Source organism: Vigna unguiculata, chromosome 6 (genome assembly GCF_004118075.2).
Source record: "Vigna unguiculata cultivar IT97K-499-35 chromosome 6, ASM411807v1, whole genome shotgun sequence".
In the NCBI taxonomy this organism is placed as follows: Eukaryota; Viridiplantae; Streptophyta; class Magnoliopsida; order Fabales; family Fabaceae; genus Vigna; species Vigna unguiculata.
The window spans coordinates 32,585,442-32,598,679 of NC_040284.1; the positions used below are offsets into that span (position 1 = coordinate 32,585,442).

Consider the following 13,238-nt stretch of genomic DNA (forward strand, 5'->3'; position numbering starts at 1 on the left):
GCCTATTGTGCCATCCGCTATCAAAAAATTTGTTTTTTGTTGCGTTTATCATGTTATTCGGTATGAAATTTTGATGAATGATAGTGCTTATTCACTTGAACTAGACAATTAAGTTGAAAATCAATAAATCAAAATTGAAAATTCATTTGTCACGTGAACAACCATTTTTTAAAATGATATCATATTCATGAATTTTAGTTTATCTTGATATATTTGTTTTTTGTTGAACCCTTTGTATCACTCACTATTAGAAGATTGAAAAATTTGTTATTTATTGGATCTATCGTGTTATTCATTATTAAACTTTAAATTTAAAGTTCATTTTTTAATAAATTAATTGAGAAATTAATAATAATAGTGCCTAATTCATTTGAATACTGAAAATAAAAATTCACGTATGTTGAATGTAAAAAAAATGTATTTTGATGTTATTTTAAAAACTTAGGCAACAGTGTTACTAATAATTTTTAGTTTTGGCCTAATAATTTGAATAATAAATACTATAGTAAATTATTAGTTTTGGCCTAATAATTTCAATGACAAATATTATAGTAAATTTGTATTTAGAATTTATCATTTTAAATTATCTTTTGATAACCCTCTTCCTCGTCATGAGAAAGAAAAAAATAGCTAAATGCTAGGAATATATGAGTCAAATATAAAGTTATCATACGATTTAAATCTTTTATGGGACTATAATTATAAAGAAATCCTGACAGCGATATACCTTATATTGTTAAGAAATAATATATCGATACCATTTGAAGACAAAACTCCTAAAGATTTCTGGGTTGTCTGGATCAAGTTGTAATTTAAATAGCCCCTTGACTGGATATAGTTTTCAAGTGACATTTTCTCTTCATTTTAATAAACATTATAAGCAATGTCTAGTTGCAATATATTATATATATATATATATATATATATATATATATATATATATATATATATATATATATATATATATATATATATATATATATATTCAGAACTTATTTTATATTCAGCCGCACAAAGATATTACATTATGTACTTGATTTATCCATTTATTCATATCTATATATATCTAACTTTCCTTTACTCTCCGTATGTAAATAGAAATATAGAAATATTTTAAACATAAGGGCAATCAACAGACGAACCAGCTGTACATAAAAAACAAAAGTAATGACGGGAATCGAAATGATCATTAATTTAATTAGTTATTTTTATTTGATCTGGTTCTTATTTTTATTTTGTATTTAATTAGATTTTATTTGTGTTAAATTTTGGTTAATTTTGTCCTTTTTATTAATAATATTTAAATAGTTAATATTTTTTAACAGTACATGTTACATGTTAACTCATATTTTTTTTAATTTTTAATTTTTATTTAATTTTTTATTTTTTTAATTTTGTAAATAGTTGTATTATTTATTTTTGTTCAATTTAGTCATAATATTCGTTATTTTTATTCAATTATGTTTATATATCGTTATTTTTATTTAATTTAATCACCATTTATATTAAAATGAAACAATTTTTTCCTTTTAAATTGAGAGCAAATTTAATCTTTTATAAATATTATATATATATATATATAATTGACATTATTATTAGTTATTTTTGAAAATCAATTATAAATTATTATATTTAATTATAAATTGAATATAATTCTTATGTTTAATTATTAAATAGAATATAATTATTTAAAATATTATTAAAATATAATTATTAAATGTTTTCAAAATATATATTAACATTTGTAAATTTGACATTTAAATCTAAAATATTTAATATTTGTATTTCATTTTAGATATCAAATTAAAATCTAAAATATTTTATATTTAAATGATAATTTTATAATTATTAGTTTACTTTTCTAAAATATTTCTAACATTTGAAAAAAAATTAAATATTAATTTTAGAAGTATCAATGATTTAGAGCATAAACATTTAACCAAAATTGGAATAAAATATAAAAAAATAACTAATAAAAAAAATAGGAACTAACACATAGCATATAATGTTAAAAAATGTTAATTATTTAAATACCATTAATAAAAAAAATCAAATTAACTCAAATTTAACGAAAATATGAACACAAAACAAAAAAATAGAACCAAATTGAATAACAAAAACGAAAATAAAAACCAATAATATATTTAAACCATTTAATTAAGACTAAAAGCAACATTCTAATTAACAATTATAGCACTTTAAAAAAGTGATCGGTTTAGACTTTCCAAAAGGAACAACTTAAAATTCCTCGTCTTGTGCTAATATCTTTGTCTTTACACGTTGGGTGGATTGGTTTTATATTTAAAAAGATAATCATGTCTAGCTGTGGTTGAGATCGAAGCCATCAAATTTAGAAAACTTCATTTTTTCAAGGATTTAAGGAAATCAAATCTGTCAGAAAAAACCCAAAATAATATTAAACATTGAAGAGAAAAAATTTCGAACTCGTTTAAATTTATTTATGATATATTTTTCTGAAAGATGGTGGGATCGGAGGAAAATCATTTTAAATAGCAAGGACTTTCAACTACCGAAATGAAAAATGGATTAGGAAGACATAATATAGTTTTGGTGTGATAAAAGACAATGACATTTAAAACTCAATATCTATTTTTCTTTGAATCATTTCTATATTTTTTGTAAGATTTATACGTTGATATCTAAACTAAACCACACCTTGTAGAATATCATGTTAAAATTTTGCAACATGTAAGAGGTAAAAATACCATTATTCCATCACTAACGATGTAACCAAAACCTATTTATTTCAATAAAGGAAAGTAACCCATAACACTTGGAAAACAAACATAACAACAAGTGACTCAACAAAGCCATGTAAGAAATAGATGGAAAACAGGTGCAGTTGATCTTCTCAACTTCCTGCAAAAAAATGCATAAGAAGCTCTACATTCACTCATGAAACAAGAGGGTGATAATAACACTGCCAACAAGTTAACCATGGAAAAACCCTCCTGCAAAATGAACCTCAGAGCAATGGTAAAGGTGGCAGAGACATTGCAGGCCTTGAAAACAGAGTTATTATTGAAGAACATCATAAACTTGATAATATGAAACTTGTTCATACTAATATGAAAAAGCTGAGCGTAAACTTCTCACGAGATCCTTCACTGTCATGCAGAATTCCATATCCATCTGCAATTTTCAGAAACGGGTTTCCTTACTGAAAGAAATGAACACTTATTGATTATTTGAATGGAAAATGTGCAGAAATTACCTGAGCAATAATGGTTATATCAAGAATGAAACTCCCAAATGACAACGCACTGCTATTGGTAACTTTTAAATGGAGTTTCTCAATTTCGCTGATCGTTTTCTCTATGATTCCTTTATTCTTCTCACAGTGTATTCTTATGAGAACATTTCTTTCGCAAAATCTTGCTTCGATTTCAGGTAGTGCCTCGTCCAATGTACCACCGGTATCTGAACTAGAAGAGTCTTCAGCATCATCGGATAGCTGAGATTTCTTCACAGTTACGACAGATTCCACAGTTCTCTTTCTGTTTTGTTCCTCCTCAAGAGTACCCACTTTCTCTTGCAATTGCTTCAAGTACTTGATTGCTTCTCCAAGAACAGAAGCTTTGTCCATCTGTTAGTAGGGAATTGAAAAAAGACAGAAAAAAGAAGACTTTAAACATTATTTCGGGTTAAAGGAATCATAATCTAAGAAAATGGATGAAAAAAAATAAAACAGTAACAACTATGACAGCACAAAAACTATTACTGTTCACTAGCATATAATGTTACATATTCAATTCTAAGAGCTTTCTTTCTGTCTTCCATTCAAAAGATTTCATATATCCTAACCGAGTTCATGAAATAGCAAAGGAAGATATAAAATCTTCAATTGTTTCTTACAAGACTAGGTGAAAACATGCTTAGACAAAAGCAAAAGATCTTTTTCAAGAATACATTACTTTTTAACCTAAAATCTTAAAAAGGATGATGTGTTTTTATCGACTGTGAAAACACAGCACTGAAACCTAGACTAAATTAAGGTAAAAGAATGATATCAGTTTCGATCTAAAATCTTCGCATAATGGATTTACGAGTTTTCTTCATACTTAACTTTCTCATCTATCCAATATGAGATTTAGGTTCATATTTGAATTATGAACAAAAACTTCAAAATGTTCAAACACATTTCCTTTATAAAAGACATAAGCATTAACCTCAAAATCATGTTGACAAAATGAAAAAGCATTAACAACATTATTCAGCACCTTCTTCAGGCCAGGAACGAGAGCAGATAGAGCAATGAACCGCTGGCTGAGCTTCTCTCTCCGCTTCCTTTCAGCTATTATGTGGTCCTGAGGCTGAGAAAGTTTGGGACGTGTTTCAATCTTTATGGCCTCATGGTTAGCCTTGAAGTGATAGTTCTGATTTCCCAAGGTTCCTTGAGAGACCAACATCTCAGCAAGAGCACTGTTATCAATTTCAGGACACACCATTTCCACCTTAGGCTTCCCTAGGCCCAATTCATTTGAGAAATTCGAATTAACAAATGAAAGAAGATTTGAGCATGAAGCATATTGCGTCTCTGGTGTCTGATGCTGACTTTTCTTGCTAATCCAGTTGTTGTTTCTGAGCTGTTTTGTGGGTCTTTCGTTTCCATTTGGTGATGTTTCCATCGATGCTTTGGGGTTGAAGTTTGAGTTACCAGAAAATGAGACCTTCTGCAAACTCTCACCAAAAGCAGCTCCTGTTAAACAACTTGTATCAGTTGGGTTTAACTGCCACTGATGAAGAAAGTTAGGATCCTCTATTATCCCCTGAAAATTCAGAAAACATCATTAGGAAGAAAGAATAACCGTGAATTAAATGATTCCAAATATAAGAATGTAACAAATGATTCACCATCAACTTCCATATGTTTATTTACCTTGTAGTTCCAACTAAGAATAATAATTATATGCATCTTACCAGTTCAGGTAACCCTCTGATTGATGAAATCTCCATATGAAAACTCCTCATGCAATGAAAAACGGCTGAAGAAAATATCCTGGAACAGAAGTAAGAAGAAGTTCATCAGTTTGGTACCTAAATGGTTGCTTAATGGCCACTAGCAAAAACTCATGGAAGAAATAAAGCCACATACTCAGACTATAACATCCCATGAAGTGAGAATAATTCTTGGGAACTTGCTTTCATGTTCATGCATATATATACTACAAAAGATCTTAAAAATATTGGTTACTTATAATTCCTTTTGCATACTCTACCTTCACAGTGTTCCAATATAACACAGTTGCACTGTGATGGTCACAGGTTGTTGATGTGAATGGGATTATACAGAAGCACAGAAGGGTATTGTCAACTAAGGATAATAGACAACACTCATCCTATTTTATATTTTAGAGCCTCCTTCATGCTGACAAATAAATACCTCCACCGATTGTTATTTTGTGGACTTTGGCATTGTTCTTCACCAACTAGACATTGAAATTTTTTGATGATAGCTTCGCAAATCCAAGGATGCTTCCTCGTCATGTGGTCCCTCACAAAACCTATTTGCCTAACTCACTTTTACCCTTTTGTGCCTTTTTTACGTTCTTAGATCCCTCCACATCAATTATTCATTCTCTGGGTCAAATATCATTGGAAAATCATAGTAATAAACAAGCAAGATCTTGGAAATTGATTAACAAAATAGTGCAATCATGTGTGGTATATGGTAAGTCATTCTTGCAATCAATTACCAGTTGGTAAGTTGTCATTTTCCAAATATGAATGAAAAGGTTGGTCATAAACAACAGTTCCAAGTTTTCTTTTTTTGTTGAAACACAACAAAGTTTCCATTGACTAAAGAAAATTGAAGCCAATTGCGAAAGGGCATGTGTGGAAGAGGAAATTGATGGTTCAGTGATAGTGTGGGCCTCAGAACCGGCTTATTAAAGAGTCCACACAATAATTAAAGGGATATTCAAAATTGCAGAGATGATAGTTTTGTCGTTTGCTAAGGAGTGTGAATACAAGTTAGGCAATAATTAGAGAAAAAAATAGTGGTGGTGTTATGATCAAAGGGTATAAAATAATAATGGTGGCGAGATTTTCAAATAATTCTCCAACTTAGTTGACGCCAATCCTAGAAACTCGGAGCCAGAGTGGCTAGCAAATGCTGATTCATGTTGGAAATTAATGGTTGAGTCCAGTTTTGGATATGCTGGCTTAGAAATAAATGGTGTGTGCGTGTGTTGAAAGTTGAACTATTTGGGACACAGTACTTTTATAGAAATCTTGCATCATAAACGTGGATTTGTTACTCTCACTTTTTCATTTTGGCGGTTCCCACCTCTTAAAAACCAAAAGTAAATTGAAGATGATAGCTTGTTAATTTCAAAGTGATCATTAAAAGGGCATTCCAAGTCTAAAATAAGGAAATTTATTACATGTGCAGACTAATTTTATTAATATAGTAACTTTAATTAGAGTTGTCAAAATGGGTAATCCGGTATCACTACGGATTGATCACTTAGTGAGTCAATCTAATCCAACTCACTTATTACAAGCAAAAAAAATTTGAATCTGGTCCTACCCACCACGGATTAGTGAGTTAAACAGGTTGACTCAAGGACTCGCTTAATTAAAAAAATTATTATTATTTTTTTTAGTAAAACTAAATTCTAATTCTAATTAAAATCTAAATAAATTCTAATACAATCTAAATATAAAAAAAAAATCACAAAAATACAAATTATTTATGTGTTGACTAAAAAAAACAATATAATCTGATCCAAATGTAAAATCTAACTTAACAAAAAAAAATACTTGTGTGACATTTTATTTGAGGGTTGGTGAGTCAATCCGATTCACCACGAGTTCAACCCAGGTGAACCGAGTTTTAGGTAAGCCGAGTCAAAAATCAACCCTATTAAAATTTGTAAAAGAATTTCAACCCAACACAATCTAACCTCATAATGACTCAGGTTAGCTCACAAATTTGAACCCATTTTCACATCTCTAAATTTAATCATGAATTGAGTTCAGATTCAAGATTAAATGTTATACAATTAGACGTCTTTGCACATGAATTTTAGGATTTAACTGTTTTTTAGTTAAAAGAATTGGAAAATAAGTTTTGTTTAGAACTATTACTAAAAGTTGTATTTTTTTTTATGCGTATACATTTTTTAGGTTATGATTAAGTTTTAGATTTTTTTTCCTTTTCTGTTTTTATGTACTTTGTTCACTGATGTAAAAACTGGTCTTTTTTCTTGCATCCAAAGGAAATTAAAAATCAATTTTCATAAAAGTTTAATTATTTTAAAGTTATATTTTAGTAAACTTACTCAAACAAAAATAATTTTTTATCATATTTGTTAATAATAATAATAACAATCAATTAGACATATTATTAAATTACGTTAACCCCATCAATTCAAGTTCAGTAAATCTTTGTTAGGTCGTCATTCTCAAAACCTAGTTTTGGTCCGACTTAATGGGCTGTTGTTTTTTTAATTGCCTTTTTAGCATTGGTCGTGAGTTTGAGTCTTAAATATATAATTGACTTAAATACTTAAAGGAAAAATTTAATTCATTACTTAGTTCATGCAAGTTGTCGAATCAAATCGATTGGACTCGGTTCTTTTTAGTTTATCATTTTCAAAACCCAATTTTGTTCCAACTTGGGCTACCAAGTTGAACCAATACTAACGTCTCAGTTTGGAGGCAAATAAGTGAATCATCACAATAGAAAAAACGAATTTTACGTAACATAAGAAGGTAACAAAATTAACAATACTTTTGAATTATTAAAGTTAGTTGAGATTTTTCTGAAATAACTTTTTTAGTTTCACTTATTAGGTTTGACTCATTCTTTCTCTTTTGTTATTCTTCGTATTTCTTAAACAATAATAAATTGTGCTAAAAAGACTATCCTAGAGAGGGTGACTGACTTTTTATAAAAAATAAAAAGTAAAATATTTAATTTTATAGAGATAAGAAAACAATTTCATATATATAAGAAATCAAACCATACCAAGTTCTAGTCAAAATTGTTCGATGATAAAATGTATTATATAGTATAAATAAATACAAAATTATTGTATGAAAATTTTAAAGGAGTGATCAGTATATTTGCAAGGTTAAGTGCAAGGCTCATCAGTATTTGTGTAATACAATTACAAAAGTTGAAGATAGCTTGAGGATTCAAAAATCAAGAGAATTTTAGAATAATGATATTTTGACATATATTTTTTTATTCACTTTTAATTCATCATTTCAATCATTTTTAAATTATTATATCATATCATAAAAAAAAAAAGATTATTGAAGGGTGATTGGAATGATGGGTTCAAAATGAATCAAAAAAAATGGGTCAAAATATCATTATTTCAAGTTCGTTCGATCGCTATTATTAAGAACAACCACCACATTTTCGAGGTATTGTCCGTTTTGAAACGTTTGAGCTCCATCACGATTTTGTCCTTAAAAGACGCCTCAAAAGGGATGGTGGAATGAGGTATGAGTATTTCACTTCACTCTCGATTCCTAAACGATGTGAGACTTATTGGTTGTACCGAAACAAAAATAATTTTATTTATTTATTTATTTGATATTGAAGTTCTTACTTGCTTTTTTTTTTATCTCCATGTAATTTTAAGATTGTCACATGTATGATCATCAAAGAAAAAAAATGTATTTTGTTATTCTAAATTTATAGTGGTGTGATTATTTGTTAAAGTTGACTTTTGAGGAGTAACCTAACACACTCAAGGGTGTTACATAGATTTTTCTACCCTTTTTTTAGTTTTTCGTCCAAATTTATTGCCAATTTTTTGCAGAAGCTGTTTAGAAATGTAGTACAAGGCTACTTCTAGGTTGAAGTTACAAATGTTGAGAACAACTTTTCCAAACCTTCCTATAAACTCGCGAAGGAGTTATTCTTTCACCTACTTGTTAGTGCCATTGGTGCAAGATGGTGAGGTTTTCTTATAAAAATTTCAAACAATCGGAGAAAGAGATTAAGACATTTTTTTTTCTTCAATTTACAAGAATTAAATATATTAATTTTAAATTTGAAAAAAGATATTTTAATTTAAAAAGATTGAAATCATGTTTAATCCTTTAAGTATTATAAACGATAAGTAAAATGAAAAAATAACAATCATTCTCAAACACATCACACACATCTTTGTTATTATTAATATTGCGAGTATGTATTTTTTAAATATACGTAATATTATATTAGTAGGGAATAATATTGTAATGTTATTAAGTTAATATATAAACTAAACTTATATTTATTAAAAATAAAATGAAATATATCAGAAAATTTTATAAAAAACTTGTAAAAGTAACAGTTAATTTTTAAAAATTTAATAAATTATTATATTTAAAGGATAAAATTGATATTTTGAAATGTGGACATAAAAAGGAGAATCTCCTTTATATATTGTTATAGATAATTAAAAACCAAAACTTAACGATCTAGCAGTAAAATTTGACACAATGCTGTGATTAGTTTTTTTTTTCTTTCTCAAAACAATATCATACATGATTTATTTATTTATTTATTTAAGAGTATATCTGTATATTAAAATTTGATTATGAATTTACGACTTGAGTCTGGGACCAATTTTACCTCAGTGAAGAAGAATTTTCCTGAATAATACTTTTTAAGGGTATATAAAATTTGTTACTTAATAATTACTTGTTAAGAGTCGAATTTATAGAGCGATTAGAGGATCATTCAGATTATCCGCAATAAAAAAGAAGAGTCATAAAAAAGAAGGATCATTCATAACCATATTGTTATGTTCCGCTCACGTGCGCTGGAAGGCAATGGTGGTATTGAGCAAATGGTAAATGGACACCTAATAGCCAAATTTGAACCAGAAAAAAAAAATAATAATAAAAACCCAACACACTCAACACTACAGAGACAGTGCCACAAAGGGCAAGAGGCCTATCAGCAAACAAAGTTTGTGCCTTTAGAGTGTGTGAAGAAGGAAGAGCATCATCCATGGCGGCTACTAGAGCAATAACCATAGCGAGCAACTCCACATGCACTCTCCTTAGAAAGAAACCCTTTGTGGGTGGCACTGCTCTTTCCCTCAACAACCTCAAATTTGGTCGGACTAGGAGGTCTTACACCTGCAGGGCCATCTACAATCCCCAGGTTGTCGTCAAGGAAGAAGGCCAGCCCGAAACCCTCGACTATAGAGTTTTCTTTGTCGACCAATCTGGCAAGAAGGTACCTTTTTTATTGGGTCAGTTTGGTTTTTATATTTTGTTATTGAATGGGAATTGATTTCTTTTGTGGGTTTTGCTTTCCACTTGAATAATGAGATGTTGGGTGTTAAAATTTTTTTCCTGTTTTTGTCGTTGTTGTTGTTGATGATGGTGAGTGGTCTGTATTTGATTGATGGAAACGTGAAATTGAAATGCAATAATTTTCAGTTTCTGTGTGTTTGTTTGTTATTTGTGTGATGGAAGTGTTAGAGGTAAATAGGGTACTGTCTGGTTTAATATTTATGTTTTCTGTTAAGGATCAATAGCTTGGTAAGTTGTTGAGGATGGTGTTTGTTTTGGCTGATGTTGAATAGTTTTGAATATTCTTATACTTCACTAGCTAATTGAGATATTCTGTTTCACGCATGTGTATATGTTTACTTATTGTTACTACATTTCCTCTGCTCTTATGAAAGGAATGTAGAGCAGGAGCCTAATTGCAATGTTTTCTGTTCTGGGGACTCATCAGGATTTATATTTGCTTAATATGATGGAAGCTAATTACATATAGCTATGTAATAAGAATCACCATACAATGAGATATTGCGCTTTTCAACTAGGAAATGGAAGTAACGTTCAATGAATGAGTTTTCTGCTATCTGGGCTACCTGTTACTTGTACCTAAAATGTAATTTGCAAAATATTCAGATTTCTCCTTGGCATGATATTCCATTGCGATCGGGTGACGATATCTTCAACTTCATTGTTGAGATTCCTAAAGAATCCAGTGCAAAGATGGAGGTTGCAACTGACGAGGCTTTCACTCCCATTAAACAAGATACAAAAAAGGGAAAGCTCCGATATTACCCGTGAGATACAATTTCTGAGCTCATACTGTTCCTTTCTTATTCTAAATTACATTATTTGTCTTTGGCAGTTCATTTTTAACGTAAATCCATTCTCTACATTGTTTTATTGCTTTATTGTCGACATAAATGTGGTGTGGTATTTCTTTTTCACTGTTGTCTATTTACTACCTTAAATCTACTACATGTAGGGTTCAATACCCATTGCTGACCTTTGATAGTTACCCTTCCTTCTTAGATGCCATCTTCATGTTAATTTTTTTATCTTTAATAGTTGATCTAGCTAGATTGTTTTGGTTCCATATTTAGCCTATTCTGAAACACATCTTATTCATGTTCTCCAGCTACAATATACATTGGAACTATGGCTTACTTCCACAAACATGGGAAGATCCATCTTTTGCAAACTCTGAAGTTGAAGGAGCACTGGGAGATAACGATCCAGGTATTCCATTAATAACTATTGTAGACTTCCCTCTCTGCCATAATGTTATATTACGAATACAACACAATATGTCTGAAATCATTGTAATTCTGCAGTTGATGTTGTTGAGATTGGTGAAAGACAGGGGAAAATAGGTGAGGTTCTCAAGGTCAAACCCTTGGGTGCATTAGCCATGATTGATGAAGGAGAACTTGATTGGAAAATAGTTGCAATCTCATTAGATGATCCAAAGGCATCATTGGTGAATGATGTTAATGACGTTGAGAAGCATTTTCCTGTAATATCTCTATCACCTAACTGTCTGATAATTTATTTCATAAATCTGTTCTTGTTCATTTTATAGTTTATGATTATATTGAGCAGCTAGGCGATTTTTTAACTGTTTGATCCAAACTACCTAGTTACGGCAGTCAGCTTATTTACTATTACTGCATATTGACTAAAAAGACTTCTGAGTCAAACATAAATAGCATTGGTTGTACAGTAGATATTAGGAATTTTCAGCTTAAGTGATTATATATGAGAAGATAAGTTCAAATAACTTTTGTAAAAGTTCTTCTGAGCACTCCCCCTTGATCTGATTAGGAGCAGTAGATATAATGCGTTTCTCTTGAGTAATCAATCATCTATGTTGAAGCTGCTTTCATTAGGATGCTAATTTTGTGCGAGATGCTCAGTTGGTGTCATGGATAACAACTTTCTTTGTTATATAATCTTTGGTTGTCTTCAGGGAACTCTAACTGCAATTAGGAACTGGTTCAGAGACTACAAGATACCTGATGGAAAGCCAGCTAATAAATTTGGGCTCGGTAACCAGGCAGCTAATAAGGTATTTTTGCTGTATGAATCTCTTGAATAAAGTATTACAAGGAATTCCCTACTCTGTACTTCATGAAGGAGTTAGCATTTTACCTTTTAGTTAAAATGGTATGTTAGCTGTTCTTATGTTTACTGATACAGTGTCTTTGGTTGCACTTTTTCTGGAAGAACTTGGTTACCTTGATAAACTGTATAAGAGGGTGTTTTACTAAAGAAGTGTTATAATTAATGTATTCTTCTGTATTCAAGTACCAAAATAGATTCTTGAAGCAAAGGAATTAATCTTCGGCAGTGTGTTATCATTATTGGTGTTTATGTGAGTGTGTGCTGGTCACGGTCTCAATTTGTGTCTACTGATTCTTACCGCTCTAAACTTATATTTGTGACAGGCATACGCGCTTAAGGTTATCACAGAGACCAACGAATCCTGGAATAAACTTATTAAGAGATCAATTCCTGCAGGAGAGTTGTCCCTTGCGTAGAGATTTGGGGAGGGTCTGTTGTTCATGCCATTGCTTGCATTTTGTACAATTCTATATGAAGTAGCAATTTCTTATGTTTAGCTTACGGGTTACATCTTCGACTATGTTCATTTGGTCAGGCGTTAGTTCAATAAATCCAACTTTCTTGTGTATTCTACGTTTTATTGTCTCTCTTTTCCATATTTCTTTATAAGGAGGCAACTCCATCTGATTCTCGAATTTGAGTGCAAATAGACTGATAGACTTTGGTTTTGGGGGATAAAGTAGAAGAATGTATGATAAACTTAAACCAGATATAAATAATGGATGGTTGTATTGTACCTGATCTAAGTAAATGGTAATTTCTTATGAATCACATTCAATTTCGTACCTGGATGAATCTTTCAGTTCAGTGGTCATTCCTACTTCCAGGAGCTACTGAGTTCAACAAACAAA

General features: G+C 30.1%; 2 protein-coding genes across 3 annotated transcripts; one reads left to right on the plus strand and one right to left on the minus strand.

Moving 5' to 3' along the window:
- Positions 1 to 2,685: 2,685 nt before the first annotated feature.
- LOC114186947 (transcription factor bHLH25-like) lies at positions 2,686 to 5,440 on the minus strand. 2 transcript variants are annotated; one of them, XM_028075031.1, is made up of 5 exons: positions 5,241 to 5,440; positions 4,942 to 5,020; positions 4,242 to 4,790; positions 3,236 to 3,607; positions 2,686 to 3,153 (listed from the first exon to the last, which is right to left on the minus strand). In XM_028075031.1, the coding sequence occupies exons 2-5, from the start codon at positions 4,990 to 4,992 to the stop codon at positions 3,085 to 3,087; spliced, it is 1,041 nt and encodes a 346-aa protein (XP_027930832.1). In that variant the 5' UTR covers positions 4,993 to 5,020; positions 5,241 to 5,440; the 3' UTR covers positions 2,686 to 3,084. The 2 variants fall into 2 exon arrangements, with proteins under 2 accessions (XP_027930832.1, XP_027930831.1); XM_028075030.1 differs by having other exon boundaries at positions 5,117 to 5,372.
- A 4,450-nt stretch (positions 5,441 to 9,890) lies between these two features.
- Positions 9,891 to 13,128, plus strand: LOC114187762 (soluble inorganic pyrophosphatase 6, chloroplastic). Its single transcript, XM_028076118.1, has 6 exons — positions 9,891 to 10,213; positions 10,900 to 11,060; positions 11,402 to 11,502; positions 11,598 to 11,779; positions 12,233 to 12,331; positions 12,711 to 13,128. Exons 1-6 carry the CDS (start codon positions 9,983 to 9,985, stop codon positions 12,801 to 12,803), a joined length of 867 nt encoding a protein of 288 aa, XP_027931919.1. The 5' UTR covers positions 9,891 to 9,982; the 3' UTR covers positions 12,804 to 13,128.
- Positions 13,129 to 13,238: the final 110 nt, after the last annotated feature.

Coding starts and splice junctions, on each gene's coding strand:
- LOC114187762 (XM_028076118.1), top strand. CDS start 9,983: ATGGCGGCTACTAGAGCAATAACCATAGCGAGCAACTCCACATGCACT. Junction 10,214..10,899: donor TCGACCAATCTGGCAAGAAG/GTACCTTTTTTA, acceptor CAAAATATTCAG/ATTTCTCCTTGGCATGATAT. Junction 11,780..12,232: donor ACGTTGAGAAGCATTTTCCT/GTAATATCTCTA, acceptor GGTTGTCTTCAG/GGAACTCTAACTGCAATTAG.
- LOC114186947 (XM_028075031.1), bottom strand. CDS start 4,992: ATGAGGAGTTTTCATATGGAGATTTCATCAATCAGAGGGTTACCTGAA. Junction 4,791..4,941: donor TCAGAGGGTTACCTGAACTG/GTAAGATGCATA, acceptor CTGAATTTTCAG/GGGATAATAGAGGATCCTAA. Junction 3,608..4,241: donor TCGTTCCTGGCCTGAAGAAG/GTGCTGAATAAT, acceptor CCCTACTAACAG/ATGGACAAAGCTTCTGTTCT.